We start from the raw sequence: 27,143 nt of genomic DNA, 5'->3' as shown, positions 1-27,143 counted from the left end.
CTGAAAAGCACCCCAGCTCTTGGTATATTTTCCTTTTTATCTATGCTTTGAAATATTGAGATTCGAATATCTTAGAAATCATGGATGGAAAGGAATAATTGTAGCAGCTGAATTAGTAGATGTAAGATATTTACTAGTTAAGACATTTTCAACATTCATTTTAAATAATTACAATTTGAATTATATGTCAAAAGGTAATTTATTATTGTAATATCGCACAATTTTTGCTAAAAATTATTCAATGTACCAAAATTTATATTACTGAATAAAGCTACTATTATTTTCAGTTATTTCTACCATACAACAGGATATTAACAAATACAATTATACATGTTTTCAAATACTAAACATAGTTAAAACCCGATGCTTTGACAGTTATTGTTACTCATTTTGTTTACCAACCATTTGAAAATACAAACATCATAATAAGATGTTTGTCGTCTCACAGGATAAAAACACTGACTCCTATTACAAATTAGTCTTTAGCATCACTTAAAAATTATACGCGCAAACGACTGTACCACTGGAAGTCTTTAAGTTGTCTAAAAAAAGATGGAACATAACTGAAGTGATGAAGCAGACAAAAGAAGACAATCAGTAAGAATGTGTTTATTTCTTCAAAAAAAAAGATGCAAAATTCATGCGCTTCAAACAAAAAAGAGAACGAAGTAAAAACTAACCTGTACATATATATATATAATATGGGTGGTGTGGTAAAATAACATTATTGATAATAATGGTAATAGTAATGATTGTATTATCATTATAGAAACACAAGCCCATCACAGTACAGCAGATAATAAATATATCGCCTACTTGAAGTAACAATAATAGTAATAACTGATAAGAAAAGAATAAAAAAGAAAGTATTCGGTAAGTTATTTATATTGATATACATGAGCACAATGAGAAACGGGCTAAAATTGCCAAGAAAATAAGGATACAAAGCGACATATTGAGAGAAAGAGGAAGGGAGAGTACCAGCTGTTCATAGAAAATAGGATTATGAAGAAAAGAGAGATAAAAATATTCACATAAGGAGCCTCTGGCACTTGTCATCAAATACAACATTAGCTGAAAATTAAAAGATTATGCACAGAGTGTACAATCAAGCATACACTTTTGTATAACGGAATAGTTACTTATTGATAAAATTTGAAAATATAATTGCATGAATTTAGTTGAACCGGTTGTTAATTTGAAATAAACAGAATAAAACTTGAGCATTGTATAAATGAAACAATTATTATGTATTAAAAAAGTTGAGTTTGTACTATTTTTTGTGTATTGGTAGTTGTTACTGTCATTGATTAAATGCGAGATTAATTTTGTTTTAGTGATATTCAGAAAATATGCTTCTCATCTACACAGTACTGAGTTGTCGACGTTGATGTTGTTGGTGTATTTTCATCAAATGGACTGGATAATAGGGTGAGGCACTCAAAAATTGTCGGAGAAGATTCAAGATTAGCAAAGGCTAAATCACATAAAAGATTCTCGCAAGAACTTATATAACTAAAATTAAAATACAGTAAAATATAAACATTGAGTCAATCAAAACTACACAAATGAACAAAAAAAAACAAATAATAATACTAACTACGAAAAAGTAATGATTAATCTACTTTATTTAATAGTAATTTATATCACAACTTGATATCAGATAAACAATTACTGAAAAGTATGCAGTAAAAAGATGTTTCACATAGTTTTTACATTTATCTAACCAATCATAGATAAGTTGGGATCTGGGACAAATATTAATTAGTCCAATGTGCTATTAATGAACATCAATTAAGGAAGTTAAAAGTAAGAGAGTCGAAATAAAATTTAATACCGTGAAACAAGTAAACTATAGAATATAAATCGAAAAGAACGAATAACATTGCGGAGAAAGTCTCCAAACTAAATATTACGATAATCGTACAAAGATATGAGCTGAAACGTAATTCAGTCTTTTTCCAACCTACTGAATGCTAAAGAACCTAGTGTATATGATTAGGGAGCAGCTGGTATATGCTTTAGTCTTATCAAATGAATTGCCATCTCCACACATCTGTAAGAGATGAGTGTATGTTAATAGTGAGTTTCCTTTTTGTTACTTTATGAGAAAACCGTTCAAATTAAGATATATTGAACACTTAATGTAAAATATACGAGGTTGCAAGACAGCCTTTGACTCACAAATTTTGGTTGACGGATCATTTACAAAGGATAAATTGTTGTCGAAACGAATTAGGAGGAGTGGAATTTCAACCTACATCCTAATGACATCTAAAACACTGATTGAGTGTAGAAGATATTCATGCTTATTGGACCATTGAAGGTTTATAGTATTAAATTTATTACAAATTACAGTAAACAAGTAATAATTTTTTGATCCGAAATGTGTGCTTTTGTTGACAAAATATTTGGCTGGTGTGATTCATACCGAATTATAAAAACATGTTACACCAAACGAAACATGAGAGAAAATAGAAATAAAATTATAAGACATGGATGATTAACGACAACTGTACAAGTGATAAAATACACCCTGTAAAACACAACTAATATCGATGGTTTTATTTGGTAAATGATTGAAGAGAAGTTTATTTTTCTCCTTTAAACACTTAGAAGGAATGATTATATATATATATATATATATATATATATATATATATATATATATACATACTTCTTACGTAGTTATTTTCTTTAAAGTCAAATAACTTTTTAGAAAGTGTAGAAAAGTGAAAATGGACTCTATATAGACCAGTAAATACCATACTAGTTAAAGAAATAATCCTGATAAATCAAGGAACCAATATTTGTAAAAGAGGCGACATTAAGGGACAGGATATATGTGTAGCTTATACAAATAGTTTACACAAATAACGCTACAAACTACCATATTTATAGGCAAGATCGAGAATAAGTGAACAATTTAGCAGTAGTTAAGCTGCATGATGCGATTCTACAAAATGTAATAATTCTTCCAAGATTGTAGATACGTCTTGATGTGTGCCAACTAGTACAAAGTCTAGGTTCACGGTTTCCAATCAACTAGTTTCGATCACCTAACACAAATGTTATAAATTTTATACATGAAAATTCACTTTATACTCTGACACACTACAACTAAACTTTGCTTCACATAAAAGGAATACTAATTGATTACTAATATATATTATCACCGAACATTCGATACATGAATATGTAGCAATACGACATATCTCTTTTTACTACAGTGAATGACAGAAAGCATTTTGTTAAAACTACGTACCGTCGTGCAACATCACTATATTGTAATAAGTTTCTCAAAGCTAAAGCCGCAGTAAGTCGGAGGTGCTTAGTTACAGGTCCTTCATGAACTGGTGTAGGTGCGAAAGGTGGATTAGGAATCCCTCCTGTCAAAGCTCTACGACACTCTTCTGATAGAATATTCGACAATTGTAATTCATCATACACGAACGGCTTTTCGATTTGACATGAAGAATGACTTGAATGTTTTTCTGCAGCTGTTTCGAAATTCATTGGGGAATAAATCGGTTGATTAGTATTAACCGCAGACGATATAACATTATCAATATTTGATGGACCGTTCGGTGGAGATTCCATAATATAAGGTAATTGAAGGTTGTGTTTAGCACGTAAATGATCCATCAGTATATCAAAACTGGGACCAGATATTACTTCAGAACAGTTCCCCCAAACACATTCTATCTGTAAAAAGGAAAAACAAAATAAAATTGTCAGTGATTTTCTCTCTCTCTCTCTCTCTATATATATATATATATAACTCCGCCTGTAGCTCCTCCGGGGGTTACTGCCGGTCCCAAGTCCGGGTAAAGGAGGAGGGTTGGGCATGGGGTTAGCGACCCCATCCCGTAGAAAACCAACTCGCTAAAAAACGCTAACCAGAAAAAATTATTCAAACCATTTAAACTCTGCCCTGGGAGTAGAAGGAATAATTATGACGTCTCATGATGAAAGCCGAGTCCCTTCGGAAGTCATGAGGCTGATGCACCTTCTAACAACCAGAGCAACAATTTTTATAGGTACATGGAATGTCCGGACAATGTGAGAGACCGGAAAAGTCTTCCAAATTGCTGCAGAAATGAGGAAATACAACCTGAGGGTGCTTGGGATCAGTGAAACACATTGGACGCTGATTGGACAACAACGACCAGCTTCAGGGGAGCTTCTGTTATACTCCGGCCATGAAGAAGAAAATGCCCCACATACACAAGGAGTGGCATTGATGCTATCCAGAAAAGCACAAAATGCACTTATAGGATGAGAATCTTATAGACCAAGGATCATCAGAGCCTCCTTCAAAACAAAGAGAGAGGGCATTACAATGAACGTCATCCAATGCTATGCGCCTACCAACGACTACGATGAAGACGCTAAAGACCAATTCTACGATAGGCTGCAGTCGATCTTCGAGAAGTGCCCAACCAAGGACCTGACCATTCTGATGGGAGATTTCAATGCCGAGGTTGGAAAGGACAACACTGGATACGAAGACGTCGTGGGACGACATGGACTGGGAGAAAAGAACGAAAATGGTGAGAGATTTGCAAACCTATGTGCCTTCAATAAACTGGTCATAGGTGGCACCATATTCCCACACAAAAACATACACAAAGCCACTTGGATTTCACCGGATCACACTACACAAAATCAAATCGACCATATCTGCATCAACAAAAAGTTCAGGAGGACGATGGATGTGAGAACCAGAAGAGGAGCTGATATAGCATCCGATCATCATTTGCTGGTCGCCAAGATGAAACTAAAACTCAAGAAGCACTGGACAACGGCGCGGACAACGTCACAAAAGTTTAATACGGCCTTTCTTCGAGATGCTGACAAACTCAACAAATTCAACATAGCCCTCAGCAATAGGTTCCAGGCCTTTCATGATCTACTCAATGGAGAGCAACTGGAAAGGTATTAAAGAGGCAATCGTTTCAACATGTCAGGAGGTTCTGGGCCAAAAGAAGCACCACCACAAGGAATGGATCACTGTTGATACACTGGATAAGATTGAAGAAAGGAGGAACAAGAAGGTAGCAATAAATATCAGCCGAACAAGAGCAGAAAAAGCCAACGCACAAGCCGAATACACAGAGACAAACAAGCAAGTGAAGAGGAGCATCAGAACCGACAAACGTAAATATGCGGACGATTTAGCAATGACAGCGGAAAAGGCTGCAAGAGAGGGAAACATAAGACAAATGTATGATTCAACAAAGAAACTTGCTGGAAATTACCGTAAGCCAGAAAGACCAGTGAAAAGCAAGGAAGGCAAAGTAATCACCGACATTGAAGAACAACGAAAAGGGTGGGTAGAACACTTCAAAGAACTCTTGAATCGACCAGCTCCACTGAACCCACCCAACATCGAAACAGCACCCACAGACCTCCCGATCGATGTTGGCCCACCAACAATTGAAGAGATCAGCATGGCCATTAGACAAATCAAGAGCGGCAAAGCAGCGGGACCAGACAACATCCCGGCAGAGGCACTGAAAGCAAATGTAGCAGCAACTGCAAAGATACTCCACATCCTCTTCAGTAAGATTTGGGACGAAGAACAAGAACCAATAGACTGGAAAAAAGGACTTCTGATCAAGATACCAAAGAAAGGCGATCTAAGCAAGTGCGACAACTACAGGGGCATCACTCTTCTCTCAATACCAGGAAAAGTCTTCAACAGAGTATTGTTAAACAGGATGAAGGATTCCGTAGACGCCCAACTTCGAGATCAACAAGCTGGATTTCGTAAGGATCGATCGTGCACAGACCAAATCGCAACTCTACGTATCATTGTGGAACAATCAATCGAATGGAATTCATCACTCTATATCAACTTCATTGACTACGAGAAGGCATTTGATAGCGTGTACAGGACAACACTATGGAGGCTTCTTCGACACTACGGAGTGCCTGAGAAGATAGTCAATATCATACGGAACTCCTATGATGGACTAAACTGCCCAATCGTCCACGGAGAACAACTCACCGACTCATTCGAGGTAAAGACCGGTGTTAGGCAAGGTTGCTTACTCTCACCCTTTCTCTTTCTCCTGGTGATCGACTGGATCATCAAGACGTCAACATCTGGAGGAAAGTACGGGATACAGTGGACAGGTAGGATGCAGTTGGACGATTTAGACTTCGCAGATGATCTGGCTCTCCCATCACAAACGCAACAACAAATGCAGGAGAAGACGACCAGTGTAGCAGCAGCCTCAGCAGCAGTAGGTCTCAATGTAAACAAAGGGAAAAGCGAGACTCTCCGATACAATACAACATGCACCAATCAAATTACACTTGACGGAGAAGCTTTGGAGGATGTGGAAACCTTTACATATCTGGACAGTATCATCGATGAACACGGTGGATCAGATGCAGATGTGAAGGAGCGGATCGGCAAAGCAAGAGCAGCATATTTACAACTGAAAAACATCTGGAACTCAAAACAATTGTCAACCAACACCAAGGTTAGAATTTTCAATGCAAATGTCTAGACAGTACTACTGTATGGGGCGGAGACGTGGAGAACTACGAAAGCCATTATTCAGAAGATACAAGTGTTTATTAACAATTGTCTACGCAAGATACTTCGGATTCGATGGCCAGACACTATCAGCAAGAAGTTACTGTGGGAGACAACAAACCAGATTCCGGCGGAGGAAGAAGCGCTGGAAGTGGATTGGGCACACATTGAGGAAATCACCCAACTGCGTCAAAAGACAAGCCCTCACATGGAATCCTTAAGGCCAAAGGAGAAAATGAAGACCAAAGAACACATTACGCCGAGAAATAGAGACGGACATGAGAAGAATGAACGAAAAATGGATAGAACTAGAAAAGAAGGCCCAGGACAGAGTGGGTTGGAGAAAGCTGGTCGGCGGCATATGCTGCATTGGGAGTAACAGGCGTAAGTATATATATATATATATATATATATATATGAGAAACAGGGAAGAGATAACCGCCCTCATACCTCTAATAGCACTCAAGATCACTGTATTCATAATCAGTTTTCCTCTTCAATTCCTGTTATTTCTCCTTTTTCGAATTTCAACTTTTTCTTGAAGTGTCACCATGACCAACGATTCCAGTGCACGAAATACTGTCCGAGGTCTAATGAAACCTTGCTCAAAACTACACATAGAAGCCTTAGACATACGTACCTTATGTTAAATCGGCCAGCTGGTCTTACTCGCTAAAACCCTAGTCTCGTACCATTCATGTAAGCTGTGTCTCCGAAACATACATACAGTATCTAAGGGTGGCCATTCGCTTGACCACACCTCGCCAAAACGGAGAGCCGTTTATCTGGCAACCTGATGGATAGCTCTCGTGGACTGGCGCGTGTAGACATGAAACTCAGTACGAAGGCAGAACAAGCACTATTAGAATGGATTCCTGTTGACAGTCGCCTATATGCTGCTCGGCTAAACAACCCCGTAAGAACTCGGAAGGATAGGGACATACGTCTTCTCCTTTTCGTCGTTTCTGCCTACGCTCCCACTGATTGCAGTCCGGATGAATTGAAAGATGAATTTAACAGAAAGCCTTCTTCAAGAAGCTAAACACTCAAACATAGCACTCGTAGTCGATGTTTTTAATACCCAAATAGGTAGCTTAAGCCAAACAGAGAGACATATGGGTGAGTATTTTGTTATTCTAGCTCAGCGAACAGATAATGATATTGCAACTGTGCTCAGACAATCGTTTATTTCTAACAAGCACTGACTTTAAGCATAAAAAGAGACATCGTTTAATATGTAGACCACTTGCACCGAACCAACGATGGACTCGGTTAGACCACATTACCATCAGTCATCGTTGGAGATTTATTTATTTAAACACATAAACATTGGTACAAAGGGGCACCAGATACATATGGGTCACACAAATCAAATGAGATTTGTGTAAGGGCTGTGATACTGCCCAGGTACCCAGACTGAAGCAGATGGTTTTCGTAGGGAACCACAACCGGAGCCTTCGATCTAAAGAGCTGATCCACATTGTGAGGAGATGCAATCCCATGGTAGCCGGTGACCAACGACTGATTCATACGCCATTTGTTCCCTCAGGATACTGGAGCCCATGTGCACCATTGGTTTGGAATTAGGGTTTTCCAACTCCCCTAGGTGGACTTTCCGTGTCCGTTGGAGAAGCCCAATATGAAACTGCAGCTCATTCTACAATACATGTTTAGCCTCTGATCATGCTCTAATACGAGCACGCATTTGCTTGCACCTCACTGGACACAGACTAACCACATTAATACCCATTAGAGTTAAAACCATTGACGAGAAAGCCAAAAGTAGATTCCAGGAACAACTGAGGTCACACATAGACAGTTCTGTCTTCCCTTAATCCGTGAGATTAAAATTACTTTACACCTTACTTTCTACTAATTAGTTCCTTCTCCTGTACTATATCCTTATACAGAATCTTTCTTTTATATATTACTACCATTGAAGTACCTACTTCTATGAATTTTGTGTTGATCTTTTCGTGCTAATGAGGAGCGGCAACTTGGATCGATGCATATATGTGCCTGGTCCTACTTTGTAGCTGACTGACTGAAAGAGTTTTCCTGTAAACAAAAACCTTTAGACATATTATGGTGGATAAATCGATACTTAACGAATAGAATGAATTACATATTCCCACTAAGATACAAAGTGTTCGTCAAGATTGTCGACCTCCAACCGTTTTACGTAACTTTGTCGTATATATCCTTTCAGAGAAAACGCTCTTATAGCATGACTTTCCAGGGATTGATTACCTAACAGGAGATTCATTTGTTGACTTACAATACGCAGATTACATAGCCGGGTTTGATGAAGACGTCAGCAAAATACAATTTTCGAATCATTTTGAGGAACAGTACAAGGATGATTACAATGTAATTTTCTCCCTCAAAATGCAAAATGCATCTTCAGGACTAGTCTGTCAACGTCTGAACTAATTATAGAAAGTGAAGAAGTTGAGCGTATCGACCACTTCACTTGTATTGGAGGTCTTATTAGGCCAAATGGGTTGGTGTCTGATGAAATTTTAGGACAGATTCAGAAACATTGACTGACTTTGTCAACTTGCGCCACCCGTAGCGTAGGCGAGATATCCGTCTACCAAACAAAGGACGAGCATATTGTGCAGCAGTTGGCTCAACTTTATATTTGTGATATGTGGCCTCTACAAATAGAGGATATTTGTAGGTTACTAGTATTTGATGATAGATGCCTTCAAGGCATTGGACCAGTATGTTGTGACTACTGAGTAAGGTATGAGGATGTTGGAGCCAGGGCACTCGGTTAGAATAGTAAGTCAACCGATAAAGTAGTGAACTTCCACCAACAGATGTGACTGGGAGATGTATTACGCATGTCTAACCACCGCCTACATAGACACTCGATGATGGCTGGTATATAGTAGATTGAAATAAAACTAGGGGAGGTTGAATTAAAATGTCATATTAAACAACGGAGTCACCGGTCGTTGAAGTAAATCATGTAGGTAGGCGCAAATTACCTTGTTGTGGTTCGCGCGATTATCGTAACCAGTAGTTAAAGACATTCAGTGAAGTCTTCGAATTGTTCGCCACGGCGCAGATGAATTTACGTTTTCTCCCCTTGTATTCTTAATTATTTTAGGAATTTTTTATTTCGTGGATGAATACTTCTCTAATCACTTTTTATTTGATTAAATGTTTCTACTAACACTGATACTATAACTATTGCTACCAATCTGGCTTTTTACTATGTCGATGTGCTGTGGCAACTCGGATCGATGCACTTGTGTCAGGTTCTACAAGGTTTATGACTAACAAAAAGCGTGAATTTATCTTAATTCACAGTACTCCGGCTCGAGATATGTTCAAATGAAGGATGAGACGTCAGATATATTAAAACAACACAAAGTAATGTGTGATAACAACATGTTAACGATCATCTAGGGACTCAAGGACTTACTTGACCTGAATCCTGAATAAATTTATAATGAACATTTTGAAAGTGTCTGTAAAGTTCGACAGACTCTGAAAATGCTTGCATACACGTATTCCACATACAGAATAATTGTGCACATTTACCATGGTCAGTGGAAATCTCGTTTGTATAGTTTTCTGAAATAATTGAGTCATCTAATTGCTTTGCGAGTTTGCAGCCACGATCTGATGGAGTAGATGATATGCTGTTCAGTGTCAACGAAGACGTGATGACATTGACTTTAGTTTTAGAAATAGTTGTAGCATAATCAAAGTTAGAACAAATCGGAATAGTGTTGCTAGTTTTATTAATTTCATGGTTCTCAGAGGTTTGCATTTTGATCATCATGGGGACCTCGCCAGTTGAGGTTCCCTTGAGAGTCAAATTATGGCCCATATCAAGAGCGGTAAAAACAGGGACGACCATAATCTTAGAGTCGGGTAAGGATACCACTGCTGTTGCTCGAACAGGCGTTGTACTTTTCTTTTGAACACAGCAATCTTCATTTGCATTTAATGAAGCATTCAGCTTCCTGACAGGTGATCCATTATGAATCCTAGGACAAAGGAAATCGGTTAAAAGGATATATATACATAGATGTGTAGGATTGGAAATGTAGTACATTAGAGTGCAAAATTTCGCATCATGTTTTCAGGAAATTTATAAATAAAGATAAGGAAGCATATATTCTTTCTGTGTTTAAATTAGGAGGAATATTTGGAAGTAGTGTATTCGCAAGTAATCTAACAGCTTCGGCTAAAACGTTTGAAAATGTCATGTCATGTGCCCTTATATTATGGACATGAGAATCTAACTAGATGTATTTACAACCACTTGAGTAACTTCTATAAAATACGGTACAGAACACATAGAATACTCAGATATCATAAGAAGTAGGAACTGAAAAGGAGGACCTTATCTTTTCCCTTTCAAAAAGTGCAAAAAACGAGACTAGTGCACAGATGCATACGATTTTACATATTCTTGATAAGCAGTCAATCAAAAAAATATGGAAACTTTATTTCTCGATATGCCCTAAAATGCCCTGGAATTGTTGAGGGTGAGGGGAGTCAGCTCTTTCTCTCTCCAAATGCTCTCACATGACCACGTGCATACAACTACTGCCACGGAAGTCCTACTCACTGCCTTCTCGAGGTGGGGGTGTTCTTTACGAAATTGAGAGGATGAAAAGCGAATGTCCGGTGCTTTAACAGGGTTAGTGGATACGGAGGATTTACCTAGGGGAGTTAGAAAACCCTGGTTCTAAACCCATGGTGCACGTGGGTTTCAGGATCCTAAGGAAACAAATAGTGTATGAACGCATTGTTGGTCACCAGCTACCATGGGACTGCATCTCCTTACTTTGCACCACTGACTTGTGAATTAGACCTTTAGGTCAAAGGCCCTGGGTGTGGCTCACTAAGAAAACCACCTGCTTCGGTTTGGACATCCGGGCAATATTCCAGCCCTCAAACAAGTCGGATGATTTATGTGGCATATATCTATTTAGTGCCTCCTTGTACCAATGTTTATGTGTTTAAATAATAATAATAATAATAATAATTTCTCGATAACTTACCTTGTGGTTATGTTGAGTACATCTGTGGTATCACGAGATAAACCATTTAAAGGACAAACTAACTGTCCATTAGTTAATTTAGGGGATTCAAGATGGCCATTCAACTCACAAACATCAATTTTTGAACTTTTAAGTACCTGGTTTTGCAGATCCTCATTTTTTGAAGCCAGCTTAGGAGATGCAAGATGAAGAAAGGCTCCAGTTGCCGGTCTTTTACGGGACTACAAAAGTATAAAGATGAAAAGTTATCATTTAGTACATCAGACTAAAAAACAAACGTTATTTTGATTCATGAGATTCTATCAGAATGTGATCGTACTGTTTCACAGATACACACTGATAAATGGAAAACAGTAGCCAATTGAATAACATGAGACTTGGTAACCAAGTGTTTGTAGCTCTAAGCTATACTTATTGTTCAAGGACTAGTGATATTACCCCATAGACTAAGTCGAAGTAGGTGGCGGAGTTGAGATCCTTGGCCCTATAGTGCTTTGAATATTAGATCACCGTTTCAGGACACTAGATATTTTAGTGTTTTTATAGAACAGTTTTTAAAGTTAGATATGAGGTATTAGCCTAAACTTCTCCAAATAATTTGAATATTTTATTAAACTGGAGCATATAAAACCTGGCTTTAATCAATAAGCTGATAAAAACATTTGGAATACCAGATTCCACATCTCAGTAACTTTCCCAATTTTATTTTTATAATCCAGAAGTTAGGAGTAAACTAGATACTTTACATATCATTTATTTTCTTCGAATTCTGTTGAAGTATAAACATTTGAGGAACGTTAAACTCTCTTTGAAAAAGTTGCGATAGTGATCTGTTTTTAATTGGATATCTATAACTAAGAGTTTAATTCTTAACAAACATGAAACAATTACGATACAAAAGATAAAATATATCTTAAATGATAAACAAAAAAAGCTAACCTTGGCTTTTGGAGAACGTGATTCATGACACATAGATTCGATTTTGGTGGGACTTAAAACAGATGCCATAATATCATTTATGCCTAAAAAATAATGTGGATTGATCATATCACTTACCTTGTTGACTTTCAGGTTCAGGAGCATTAACATGTTTTAAGTTGTTGTAGTGAATTTCTACACTTCCTCCGGGTACTTGTACTTTCACCTGACCTACTCCAGGAAATATAGTTCTACAGTAGAAGAAGAGAAATTAACTAAGATCGAATGATGTAAAAATAATGACAAATAAGCATTATAATGTAGTAATAAGTACATTAGTGAAACAAAATGTTTTATCTAAATTGAACAGATTACTTACTTAATTTGTGAATGAAAGTCAACAGGTGAAATTGCAACAATATTTTTGAATCGTTGTAGATGTGCTTTTTGATATTCATTATATATTTGAATACGCGGAATGCTAGAGTGATTATGTACAGCATAATTACTTTTAAGCCATTCAAACATGAATTCACGTCTATCAAGTTGAGGTATACCATTTTCAGTAACAAGGGGTTTTGATGGCGGATTTACTTGTTTTTGAATTTCTGAGTTAGTAATAGGTGTGTTGAGTACCGGTATAGTAGATAACTTTTGAGGTAAACACACTTTACTCATGAGATCATTTGTAGATGAGATACTATTATTCACAGTAGCAGAATTCATAGCTGATGTTATATGTGAAGACTGTATCACAGATAAACCTGGCTTGCTAGTAGGTGAAGACCCTGGACCCTGTTGCGTTGAAGATGTAACAGTACCAAATTCACGCACAGAAAGGTTAACTCTAGGAGTAGTAATGACTGGAAGACAATTTCTAACTAGCAAATCACGTTTATTTACACGAGGAGAATCTGTACTTTGGATTCCACTGACCGATGGATTGGCGGCTAAAAAGTTGGAACTGGTGGAAGGAGGACTACACCCGCTGAGATTGTGGGGAAAATAACTTGGTGCTGTAGGAATTGAAGTCTTTCCAGTAGGAGTTTGTAATGTGTCACAAACACTCAAACGATAACTTGTGCAACACGAAGGATGATTCAGCTATCGATGATGAAAAACAAACAAATATATTCTACTAGAATGATAGTAAATAAGGTTTGTTGAAAAAATCACTTAAGAAGATAAACATTTACTACATACAGTTGACATCTAGGATGTTGAACAACGAATACAATAAAAAGTAATCTATATCTTAAACGAAGATCTTTCCAGTATGTTATTTAGAGAATTAACAGAGTAGACTTTTAGTAGTGAATAAGGATGATTAAATTTAGTCATAGAAAAAAAAATTAAACTTTACATCATTGAAAGTTTTCAAGTACAATTATGAATTAAAGATTCATGTAGAAACTACATTTCGACTCTATGAAAATAAAACCGGATTCACTCATTTCTTTTGCAAACAAGATCCGAGTAACAAAGATACGTTGTCCATAAAGTGTCAGTTGCAGTGAATATAAAATTGGCAAACGATACATTTTAAACAAAATGGTAAATGTACATCATTTCAAAGCAACGGTATACAGGAGGAAATACACGAGAAAATTAAGCCTAAAATAAATTTATAGGATAGTTGAATGTTAGGTTGAAATAACTATCTACCTACTTATATTTTTATGGTAACACAACATTTCTTTATAGAAATTATTTTTTCGAGACATTTATTACAGTAGGATGATCAATACATAAACATAAATGATAAGATAACATACCGATATAGTTAGGTTTGGCTGAGCACAATAGACTGGCAGCTGAACTGTCGAATTTGTGGATGATGTGACTGTGGAATTTTGTGGAGGAATATATGAAGAATTTGAAGTTGTTTGCATAATGGCAGTAGATGTTTTTGAAAGGGGAGAAGCGGTAGAAAATGAAGGCTTTGAAACACATGGCTTAGTGTTGGTAGATTCTGTACCCAATGCTTGCATAACACGCACGCGAATGAGACTGTCCGATCCCATGGCCTGAGCTTCCAAGTTTAGTAAAGCGACAAGTAAAGAAAGAAGGCTTGAGTTCTGGTGGGGTATATGAAGTTCTAAGGAAGTGGGAGCATCCTCCTCGAGTGGTAGTCCTTGTTGAAGCAGACGATCACACAAAGTAGGACCGAGGCAGGTTAAACTGTGAATAGTATCTATGGCAAGAACTACTAAATGCAAATCTCGCAAACATAAAGTGCTTGCAATAGAAGAGAATGTAACAGGTGGCAATGAAGTCAGAAATGCTATGTTACGACCAGTCCTGGTTAGCGAAACCTTTTTAGTACCTACAGGTGGAATGTTGTCGTAGGTTACATCAAAAAGCGGCGTTGAGCATAAGTTTTTCACAATCTGTAAACCTAAAAAAAGTCAAAATTATTTTATTCAGTTTCTTGTATCAATAAGATAACTAAAAAAAAACTTGGAACTGTCCCGAATTGTTTGACAGGAAAAATCTACAATGGATGAATTACGATGATAACAAGATGCCCAGTGACTATACGATAAGCTTGAATGCGAGTGAAATATGATTTTATGAGTGTATAGTTTTTAGAATCACGTTGGAACATAATTTAAAAAGATAAATAATTCGATGGATACGGAAAAGAACTATTGCAAACACAATCAAACAGCGGTACGTTCAAGTAAAAACACAAGATCAGGAGAACAAAATTAAAGGTAAGAAAGGCAAAATTGTAAAAGTATACTTCGCTCATGTTATCGTTTGACTTCAAATCACAGTTTTAATGATACTGGGTATATATAAATATATATATATATATATATATATATATATATAATACGTTGCTAATGAACACAAAAAAGTACTAGATTAGGGAGTCCGGTGCTTTAAAATTTGGTCTATTTATGATAAAATTTAAAGTTACTGAGTTGCTTCATTCCAGAGGCACCACCTAGGGAATCAACTTACAGATGTTTGACTGTCCTATATTCAATGAGGTAATATCATAAAGTAACTAAATTCCCACTCTTAATTACTCGTCATAGAAGCAAATAGTTTTCGGTATGAAATCTGACGAAACTTTATTCGTGAAGGCTATCTAAATTGTTGCATTCATGGACTTTGGATGGCTTTACTGACTGAAGAATGGTCTACACTAATGACCGAATAGATGTTTCTCCTTAGAGTTGTATACATGACAATGACCTCGAGTCTAAACAATCCTCCATAGATAACAGTGCTTAAACATACTTAGCCTGGACAACGATACTTCAAAATCGTAGAACATAAGTACTTACACGAAGTTTTATGTACTGCACATTTTACACCTACATTATCCCAATAGGACCTAATTTGACGCAATTTGGTATGTACTGTCATTTACAATGAAGTACGACCGAAAATTTTAAGTTTCTGGGTTACAAATGAGAGCGATTTCTTGCAGCAGGGATCATAATTGATGTCAGTTTCGTGGGTTGTTGATTTTTGTTTTTGAAGTCAGAAGCGATATGGTGAATTTTCAAGTGTTACACAATACCAGGGGCTCTGACTATTTATTTAATCACATATATATTAGTACAAAGGGCACCGGATACATATGCGCCACACAAAATAATGAGAATGGGAGGAGAAGAAGATGCGTATATATAAAGGAAGGAAAAAAAGAAAAAAAGAAGAGTAATGATGGGGGGAACTGAAATGTACAACCAGAAGAGCTCTCTCAGTTAGGAAAATTATAGCCGCTCTTTATGAAGAAAGTAGAAGGTTACAGCAGGATCGCCACTGGCTTCTATTCTGAGCCATATCTGATAACGTCTCTAGCCACTGTGTTGCACCATCTCTCGGACCCCAGCCAGGGAGTCGTGAAGGACCAACAGAAGCTAGCCCTTTGCAGCTCTCTTTCATGCCACGACACCATGTCATACACTGACCTCCTCTCCGCTTTTTCCAACCAGTCCCAGAGTCGGCAAATAATGCACGGCGTGGAAGCCTCTGGGACGACATTCATAGAACAAGTTCAAGCCACAGAAGTCGATGTTTCAAGATGGTGACATCAATTGAATTATCGTCTCTGCACCCAAACACACGATGCCGAACCTCTGCATTACTAACATGGTGTTGCCACTGGATGTCAGCAATCCATCGGAGACAACGATCATCGAACACAGAGAGACGTCTAACATCCTCAACTCGGAGAGGCCATGTTTCACAAGCATAGAGCAAAACTGCTTTCACTGACGCGTTGTAAATCCGACCTTTTACAGTCAAACTAACATCACGAAGGCGCCAAAGATGGCCCAGATTGGCATAAGCCGCTCTGGCTTTCATTATATATGTATCAATCTCATCACTCACGCCACCACCAGCACTTATGTAGCTACCTAGATACACGAACTTCTCAACTACTTCAATCTGCTCACCATCCAGGGTGAGTACAGGATGAGAATCCTGCCAGTCTTGTAGGAGTACCTTGCACTTGGAGGGTGCAAAGCACATGCCGTACCTGCGGACACTGATTGCCAACTGATTAAGTGCGGACTGCATGCCTTGGGCATTATCGCACAGTAAGACAATATCATCCGCATACTCAAGGTCGAGAAGTCGTTCTCCAGGCAACAGGTCCACACCGCCACTACTTACATCCATCAGAGCTGTTTCCAGAATGTCATCGATGGCAACGTTGAAGAGGAATAGTGAGATTGGGCAATCCTGTCTAACCCCACTGCTTGAATGGAACAAGGGAGAAAGGTGGTTGTATGCCCTCACTCTGCCTGAGGTGTTCGTATACAGGGCCTTTAAGATGTTAATGAACTTCTCAGGCACACCCTTCTTCAATAGACAATCCCAGAGAACAGTCCTGTCCAACGAATCGAAGGCAGCCCTGATATCAAGAAACACTACGATTGTTGGCCTGCGATAAGTATGACGGTGTTCTAACATTTGGCGGAGGGTGAAGAACGAAAACCAGCCTGCTCCTCGCGAGTCAATCGTTCTCGGGTTTTAAACAACCTACGAAGAATGACAGAAGCCAATAGTTTGGACGCAATCGGAAGTAGACTTATCCCCCGATAGTTGTTACAGGAACAACGTGAACCCTTTTTAAAGATAGGGACGACTATTGACTCATTCCATGATGTTGGAACACTTTCTTGCTCCCAAACGTTTGCAAACAACACCGTCAATTCCTTAGTCAGAAAGTCGCCACCATCTTTAAAAAGAGCCGGAGGTAAGTCATCTGGGCCCGGTGATTTGTAACGTTTCAAGAGTTGGAGTTCCTTGCGGACTTCCGCCTCGTTTGGTGGATCAGTCGTCACCGGCCATGGGGGGCAGGACAAACTGGTTGATGTTGCCGGAGCAGCAGGCCAGTTGAACTGCCCTTCGAAAAATTCCGCCCATCATCCAAGACGTCGAGAGATGTTAGTGATTGGCATCCCATCATCCTCGTAGATTGTTTCACTCACACCAGACTTCTTGCTGCCAGTGGCTCGGATGAGTTGGAAGAGCTTCCGGCAGTTACCAGATGTAGCTGCTGCTTCCATCTCATTAGCACGCTCCGACCACCAGGCTTCTCGGGTTTTACGCAAGCTTTGCCCAATTGCATTACGTAACAGCCTTCGTTTGTGGTCATACTCACGGTCACCCGGAGTAGACCGACGGGCTTCCATCAGTTGTAAGGAGCCAGAAGAAACCCAGTGCTTGTAAGCGGGACGTCTCGCGAAGCCGCAAGCGGCTTTACTCGCCATTTTCATGGCGTCGTGAAGATGCAACCAATGCTCATCTATACTTTTCGATGGGATGGTAGCTAGCCTAGAGGCTAACTCCGCTCGATACTTACTTGCAACAGAAGTTGCAGCCAGTTTGCTAACATCGATCCGTCGATGGTGGTCAATCCTTCGGCCACTGAAAAGTAAGGTGAGGTTGGCGCAGACCAGGGCATGATCAGACTCCAGATAGGTACTCCAAAAGGAGCGGCAGTCTTGTACACAACCACGCCAGCGGTAGCTGATCGCGATGTGATCAATCTGAGTCCAGACTTGAGATGCAGAGGGAGGACACCAGGTGGCACACCGGCGATGACTGTGCCGGAAGTTAGTGCTGGCCAGAAACAGGTTGTGGTCTGTGCACAGTTGCAGCAAACGGTCCCCGTTATCTGTCCTGCGACCAACAAGTCCCCATCGGCCACCTAAACGACTCTCTTCTGTGCCTAGACGCCCGACCTGTGCATTCAAGTCTCCGGCTAGTACTACAATATCTGTCGAACGCGCTTTCTGGAGAAGAACTGTTAACTGATGGTAAAACTCATCCTTGATTGCATCCGGGCTGCAATCTGTCGGGGCATAGGCGGAGATGACGAAAAGACACCGATTCTCACTCCGATTTCTTCTCACTTTGATGGAACATTCTAATCTAACAGCACATAACCGACTGTTAATGGGGATCCAATCGATTAGGGCTCTGATACGCAATTACTACAATAATCACTTACCACCATCACAATCTCATAAACCTGGTGTGTATTATTCACAACATAGTTTGGTGTTACGTGACCCATAGTCGAAAAAAAGAGCCGAGTCACAAGTAAACAATTTTTTGTTTGCCTTTCAGTTGTGTTAATTATCCCCCAAATACCCTGGTACGGTTGAGAGGAGTCAGCTCTTTCTCTCTCCAAATGCTCTCACATGACCACGTGCATACAACTACTGCCACGGGTCCTACTCACTGCCTTCTCGAGGTGGGGGTGTTCTTTACGAAATTGAGAGGATGAAAAGCGAATGTCCGGTGCTTTAACAGGGTTAGTGGATACGGAGGATTTACCTAGGGGAGTTGGAAAACCCTGGTTCTAAACCCATGGTGCACGTGGGTTTCAGGATCCTAAGGAAACAAATAGTGTATGAACGCATTGTTGGTCACCAGCTACCATGGGACTGCATCTCCTTACTTTGCACCACTGACTTGTGAATTAGACCTTTAGGTCAAAGGCCCTGGGTGTGGCTCACTAAGAAAACCACCTGCTTCGGTTTGGACATCCGGGCAATATTCCAGCCCTCAAACAAGTCGGATGATTTATGTGGCATATATCTATTTAGTGCCTCCTTGTACCAATGTTTATGTGTTTACATAAATAAATGAGATTGGGCAAAACTTGAGTAAGGACCGAAAAGCCTGGTGATCGGAGGGTGTCAATGAGTTGGAAACAGCAGTTCTATCTGGTAACTGACGGGAGCCCTTCCAACTTATTTAAGCCACTGGCAGCAAGAGGTTTGGCGTGAGCGAAGCAATCTGTGAAAAGGACGGGATACCAATCACTAACATCTGTCGGCGCTTGGACGATGGACAGTTTTTCGGAGAGCAGTTCAACTAGTCTGCTGCCCCGGCAAAATCGATCAAACTATCCTGCCCTAGATATTTGTGCAAGCAACTGAGAGTTGTTAGAACTGAATACATTTTAGCTTTATAAAAATCAAAGCCTGGTAAGTCAATCGGAACCACTCTTAGTGCATTTGCTACGTCTAAAAGTTGAAGAAAGTTGGTAGTAGGTAAATTAATATATTTACAACAATCTACCCAGTGCTCAATTTATTCAAAATTATCAGGTCAAACTTTGGTAACGATACCTATAAAGTTGGTAGTAGATTTTAAAGTTACAACCTATAAGTTATTTTAGCGATAACACAAGTGTCGATTTATCCTGTTAATTGATAAATCAGAAGTAGGAAATACTTCAAACCACGTAATAATTAATAACACGCTATTAAACTGTGAGCGATGCTACTACTCCATAAAATCTCGACATTACTAATAAATTCATTACAAAATATTTCAATTACTTTTCGTGTCAATATTAGTTGAGTCGATACTTAAGTATTTGCCATGTTTCTCGATAACAGATGAATTTGATAACCAACTTACCACGAATGCGATCTATTCGATCAGGACAAACTAACAAAGTAGTGAGCAAACGATGGAGGGCAGGTATAAGTGAACCAAGAACTGGGAAATACAATGAAGATAATATTTCTAAACCAAGCTGATGTAGACACGAGTGTTTGGAATATATACATAAGAAAATAAAACGCAAGGCTTGAGGATTTCGTCCGATAATGACAGCATTTAATCCATCATCTACAGCTAAGTTACGTAGCACTGTAGCGACTAGTTGTACACGAAAAGCTTCTTCATCACCGTATATCATCTCTTGAACGGCAGGAGGATAACGAAATTCATCATAAGTAATCTCAGGAAGTTCTTCTAAAATAGTGGAAAATAGAAAGTGTTACGTACAGTGAAGAATGTAGAATTAAAATGACAAAGTCAAAAAATAGGTAAGGACAGATACTGGCACTTTCACATAATATTAACATTAACCGATTGACTATTTTTTATTTTCGTCAGCACATAATTCGAAATGACACACTTAGTAAAACTGAAAATGTGATAGTCACTCATTTGTATCAATGTAAGTTTTTAGATACTTTATGCATTTTTATTATTTCGGTTACTTCATCATATAATAGTGAGGAACTAGTAGTAAAATAATTCTAATGAACTACAATATAAGACACAGAATGACTCAACTTTGTACACTTGTTTATGTATACATAGACGAAGGTCTTGTGTATGTTCTGCAAATAATTTGTTGAAATTAATCAGAATACAGAAAACTTGACAATTGGTGGTTCAAAAATGTTAAATTTGATTATTAATTAAGAAAAATCCGAAATCTCACATGTTTAGAACATGTATATACTGCTTTGGTAAAATATCTACTCTCACAAAGACCTAGAGAGACATAATTATTGATGCCTCATATTTACCGAAGCGGTATTTTAATAGATCAATCGAGTTATACTGTGTTACATCAAACGTAGTGTCCAGAAAGTATACCACATATGTGAAGCTTCTGTTACTTCAAAAATTTTGGTTATATGGCAGGATATTGTGAGATATTTTTCAAGAAGAAATGATGAGTAGTGCTTCTTAGTGATGTACATTTTTTTAATAGTATTCACCTTACGCAATGCTGGATACCATGCTTACTTTTCAGGGAATGATTTATATGAGCGTCTTTCGAACCACGTACAATACTTATCTAGAAATGTGATTTTACTTTAAGGGAATGATTTCTACAGATGTCTAGATTAACGACTGGGAGGAGAGATTGGTTAGATCGAACTTTTCAATGACATACGGTGTTGATGGAATGTTTTATAGGTAGTTATGATTATTTATCTGTGATTCAAATATATCTCTTGTATTTAGTATTTGCACACACACATGAACTGTCGGTGGGAAATTATTTTTGGGATGATGTTAATTGAGATGTTTAAAGATAGGTAGTGAAATCGTCTGAGAGCAAAGACACCAACGATGGAGGTGATACAGAGCAACACTAGTTCTTTCGTGTTGCTCGCAGAGGTAAGGATGAATCCGTAAAATATTTGAAAAACACCCGTTGGTAAGGTAGATCTACAGTATTTGTTAAAGTCATTGACATTTATGGAGATTCATTTTACAATATATCATGCAAAGTTTGAGAACCTGTATTGAATGACGTTTAGGCTATGCTATATAGTCAATCAGTCAGTTATAACATAGAACTTCGTACGTACGTACATCAGTTCGAGTTACCATACCACATTAACACAGAGATGCAGTTGTTAATTCAAATCCCATAGTGGTAGAGGTAGTAAAAGTATAAGCAGTAATCCGAAAGATTAGGGTTTGAAGATGTTATTCAAGGGATATAGTCCAGTGAAACAAATTTGGAAAGAGAAAAAAGATAGGGACATGAAGAGTTCAGAAGATTAGGATTTGGTAGAACACAAAGAGTGGATGCACCTTCGCCATTGCAAACGATTTTGAGCTATGTCATTCAAGGTCTCTAATCATCGATTGATATCATCTCGCGGATCCAACCAGGTAGTCTGCACCTACCAACAAGGCTCAGTCCACTTGTCAATGACTTCATGGAACTGTGCCACGTTTTGGTCTGGCCGACCCTAGCTCTCCTCCAACCTACTCTTACGCCATAAAACATTGAACGGCGGGGCATACGTAACAAGTGTCCCAGCCATCTCAACTGATGAAGTTTCATTACTTCATTAATCCACTTGCCATCCTTACCTAGTACCCGTTTCCTAACAACTGCATTACTTACTCGGTGGTCCCAGAATATATAAGCAATGCTTCGAAGACACCTATGATAGAATACTAGTAGCCTACGAATATCCTCTACTCTTATCGGCCATGTTTTACTGCCGTAAAGTAGGATGGAACGAACTTCTGCACAGTAAACCCGTCCTTTGGTTGCTAGACGGATATCTCGCCTACGCCATAAATGACGAAATTTGACAAAAGCTAGACGAGCCTTCTGTATTCTCGCTGAGATTTCGTCACAAACCAGACCACAAGGACTGACGAGAATCCTAAGATGAGTGAGGTGGTCAACACGCTCAACTACTTCACTCCCTACCATTAGTTCAGGTGTCGACGCAATCCGATCCTGAAGTAACATTTTGCACTTCGAGGGGGAGAATCGCATCCCGAACATGCCTGCATAATTGCTTCTAGGGCTTTGCCATACACGCAATATCTATCTGACTGAGAGAAATTACTGTATGAGTGCGGACAGAATAACCTGTAGGATCAAAGCGATCACACTAAAGTTACTTAGTAATAGCAAAGTTTATATTCAACCTAGAATTATATCAGAGGAGAGGACGAACTACAAAAGTCATTATCTAGAAGTAATCAGTTGCCATGGTTAGTTATTCCAGACACTGCAACGTTGACTTGATATTGCTTTTAAATGCCTAAGTAACAGTTGGTTAAGCCAACAAGACCGGGTAGGGAAAGCTGTAACAAGTAATGAAAAAAACAATCTAACGAGAACAATGGAGAGGATGATGATATAGCAAGCGCCTGACTTTAAAAACAGATTAGCCAGTTTATTCTGGTGTCATTACATTCGGTGTGGACAGCTGTGTACTATTATTAGATTTAGCGAACTCAAAGGTGTGGGTTACACCTGAGTGTGTAAGAAAATACTTCTTGCTTGAGTTACAATATTGCCAAATACGAGATCATGGAATTAGCCTATATGAACAGAGTAGATGCTAGCAAGGTGCATAAGTCAATCAGTCAGCTACAACGTAGGACCAAGCACATATATGCATAGGTCCAAGTTGCCATACCTCATTAACACAACAAGATCAACAACAAATTCATAGTAGTTAATTTAGTGGTGTTAATATGTAAAAGAAAGGTTGTATATAAGGATATAGTATAGGAAGGAAGAAAGTTATGAAGCAATTTTAATCTCAATGTTTAAGGGAAGATAAAGAGTGTATACCCCTGCGCCATTGTGATCGATTCTGAGCCATGTCACCTAGAGTCTCCAACCATTGGTTACGATAGTCACGCGGACCCCAACCAAGTAGTCTACAACTACCAACATGGCTCAGACTAGAAGTTAGTGACTTCAAACTCTGATGCCACGTTTTGGTTCGGCCACCCTTAACTCTCTTTTAACCACCCCCTATACTAATCAGCATTGGGCGTCGTGGTAATCGGTGTTCAGGCAAACGTAACACGTGGCCCAACCATCTCAGTTGACGAAGATTCACAACCTCATCAACTGTTTCATCATCATTCTCTAATACCCTGTGTCTAACCTCACTATTACTTACCCGGTGATCCCAGCAGATGAGAGCAATGTTTCTAAGACATCTGTGGTCAAATACTAGTAACTTACGAGTGTCTTCTACTCTTAATGGCCATGTTTCACAGCCGTAAAGTAGAACAGAGCGAACTGCTGCGCAGTATACTCGTCCCTTAATTGACAGACGGATATCTCGTCTTCGCCATAGGTGACGTAAGTTGGCAAAAGCCAAACGAGCTTTTTGAATCCGTGCTGAGATTTCGTCAGACACCAACCCATTAGGGCTGATCAGACTTCCAAGATAAGTGAAGTTGTCGACGCGTTCGACTACTTCACTCCCTATCCTTAGTTCAGGTGTTGACGCAGGCCAATCCTGAAGTAACAATTTACATTTAGAGGGGGAGAAACACATCCCAAACATCCTGGCATTATTACTCAGTGCTAACAGAAGACTCTGCATTCTGCCAGCGTCTTCACCAAACAGGACTATGTCATCTGCGTAAGTGGACCTCCTGGTAGGACATCAGTGCCCGAGAATTCAGTCGACGAGTGTTATTTCCAGCAATAGGTCTATAATGAAGTTAAACAAAATTGGAGATAGTGCAGCCTTGACGGACACCACTTAAGGTTGTAAAATCAGATGACAGTTCGCCATAAGCTCTCACTCGACTGGTAGTGTTCGAGTGAAGAGCCTTCACAAGGTTTATGTGCTTCTGATGTACACCTTTCAGTGACAGACAATGCCACAGAGCCTCTCGGTCTACAGAGTCAAATGCTGCTTTCAAATCAAGAAAAACTATCATTGTCGGACGCCGATAAACATGTCTGTGCTCTAAAACCTCACGAATAGTGAATATGTGGTCGATGCAGCCACGACCAGGTCTGAAACCAGCCTGATTTTCTCGTGTTTGCAGTTCACGAGTCTTAGTTAGGCGCCCAATAATTATTGAGGCTAGTATTTTAGATGCTATGTTAGTCAGACTAATCCCTTTTGGTTATCGCAGGATGATTCTGGCCCCTTCTTATATATTGGGACAATCAGTGATTGTGACCAGTCGGATGAGATTACGTGCACAAACCGAAGTATATACGAATGATCGTAAACTAATAATACTGTAGCTAATTCAAACACGTTAAACGAATACTAGTAATACACGGAACACTTCATGGTTCAGATTGGATAAAATGTAGAGGATGGTACGAATCTGATTACAACTCTCCGAATACATTCATGATCGTATACTAAATTGCAAGTTAGAGAACCCAGTAATGGTACTTAGCCGCTTTAGACCTCAAAATCAGAGATCTTGGAGCTTCATCGAAAGGTCTGAACACAGAGTGATAACATCGGAAAATAGCAAAACACCAGCACACGATGCAGTCAGTCATATTGGTTTGGTATCCAGATATCAATGGATGATGCAAAAGGGCCCCCATGGTTTACTAAATTTGTTCCTTTTACGATAAAATGGATTGGTTATGTTTGGGTTTGAGGTACTTAGGACAGCAAACGATACCGAAAAATTGAATTAGGACTGTCATATATAACTATTTAGCATCATAATATGAAGGGACTGACATTCAATTACGTAACAAGACTACCATTATTACTTTATCCCAATCTAATGGAATATTCGAAATATTGAGAAGGATCATAGGCAAGATTAGAATTGGAGAAAAGCACAAGATGATAAAACTAGTTGGATTCTGTATGGATAAACAACACCTATTATATTATAATGAACTAAACGATTTTAGATACGACCTAAGACCTTAAACAGCAGTACGCCAGAAAAGCAAGGTATAGTGGTTTACTTGACAACTTACTTGAGTAAAAGGCGATGGGAGAAAGAAATACCCGTCCATTCTCTTTGTCAATATTTGATTCCCAAAACTAGAATTGATGAATAAAGTATAGAGCACTTACATTGAGGTATCTGTTGTATTGGCACGTGACGTGTTCTGGAATAAAATATGGATCTATATAATGAGTTTAAGGATTGGGACTCACCGTAAATGCCAACAGTATATAAAAGAACATCCAAAAGCCTAGGATTTTTACTGATACTGAAGTCATTTGGTTGAGAAGACATAAGAAGGATTGTGTTTAACGCAAGTTCAATTTCATTAGGAAGCCCAGACAATAATGATTTTTCTAATGAGACGTATTCAAAATCATCTTTTAAATCGATACTCAAATTCCAACTTTTCCTCAAGTGATTGGGTATCTCTTCAGTATTAGAACGAACAGAAGCCCCATAAATGTTTTGTCTTGACGACTTTAGAAACTGATCGAAATCCTTTAGAAAGTTTATCTCCAGTAATAATAAAAACGAACCTGAGCATCACCGTCAAAGTGAGTAACAGCCATATCCTGTTCATCGGTTGTGAAAGTGCTTCTCGACATCATTCGCTGGTTTCTTTCGAACAACTCGAGATACCTCTGATAGATAGTGCGCAATCCATGGCCTGCATCTACACAACCTGGTGGCAGACCTAAGGCTAAATAAACCTCCAACCACAGGTGGGAAAAAGTAACCTGTAACAAGAACACTAGATCATTGTTTTCCAACTTACTTGCTTGTGACCACCCCGCAGGGCAACTTCGTTGTACAGTTTTTGTAAATCAATTAAGTGTCCAAAAAGATAGGGTGGTTGTAAGACAGAATTTTGTCTGGAAGACATAAAATAAAACTGAACCTGCTACAGACCTGTTATGCCTTGAGAGCTTTTGAAGTTCTAGCATAAACTGCTCATATGGCTTCATGCATAATGGAAGGGAACTCATCAGGGAGTAAAATCGACTTTTGTTTTTTGACATGTTCTACGTTTATTTGAAGGTTATTTAGGATTGAGCCTGAAGACGAGTCCACACCCCAACAGGAAAATACGTTCCATTCCTAACATTTTTTAAATATCGAAATGATAAATGGATTGTGTGCAGCTCTAGATTGACGGTTGAGGATTAGTGTGTACGCCTGTC

The 27,143-nt window shown here is 38.8% G+C and overlaps 1 protein-coding gene across 1 annotated transcript; it reads right to left on the bottom strand.

The window, feature by feature from the left end:
* Nucleotides 1–968: 968 nt before the first annotated feature.
* Nucleotides 969–26,948, bottom strand: Smp_157150 (hypothetical protein; the record flags this gene model as incomplete). The annotated part of the gene is made up of 15 exons (XM_018789614.1): nt 969–1,515; nt 3,266–3,705; nt 9,987–10,557; nt 11,581–11,801; nt 12,520–12,602; nt 12,637–12,749; nt 12,878–13,602; nt 14,274–14,896; nt 20,410–20,748; nt 25,988–26,054; nt 26,088–26,140; nt 26,172–26,460; nt 26,499–26,699; nt 26,738–26,834; nt 26,872–26,948. The coding sequence occupies 15 exons, from the start codon at nt 26,946–26,948 to the stop codon at nt 1,344–1,346; spliced, it is 4,071 nt and encodes a 1,356-aa protein (XP_018655039.1). The 3' UTR covers nt 969–1,343.
* Between the last annotated feature and the right edge of the window lie 195 nt (nt 26,949–27,143).

Source organism: Schistosoma mansoni, chromosome W, assembly GCF_000237925.1.
Source record: "Schistosoma mansoni strain Puerto Rico chromosome W, complete genome".
NCBI lineage: Eukaryota > Metazoa > Platyhelminthes > Trematoda > Strigeidida > Schistosomatidae > Schistosoma > Schistosoma mansoni.
The sequence above is the reverse complement of the archived record's forward strand: the minus strand, read 5'-3'. Positions and strand labels throughout refer to the sequence as shown.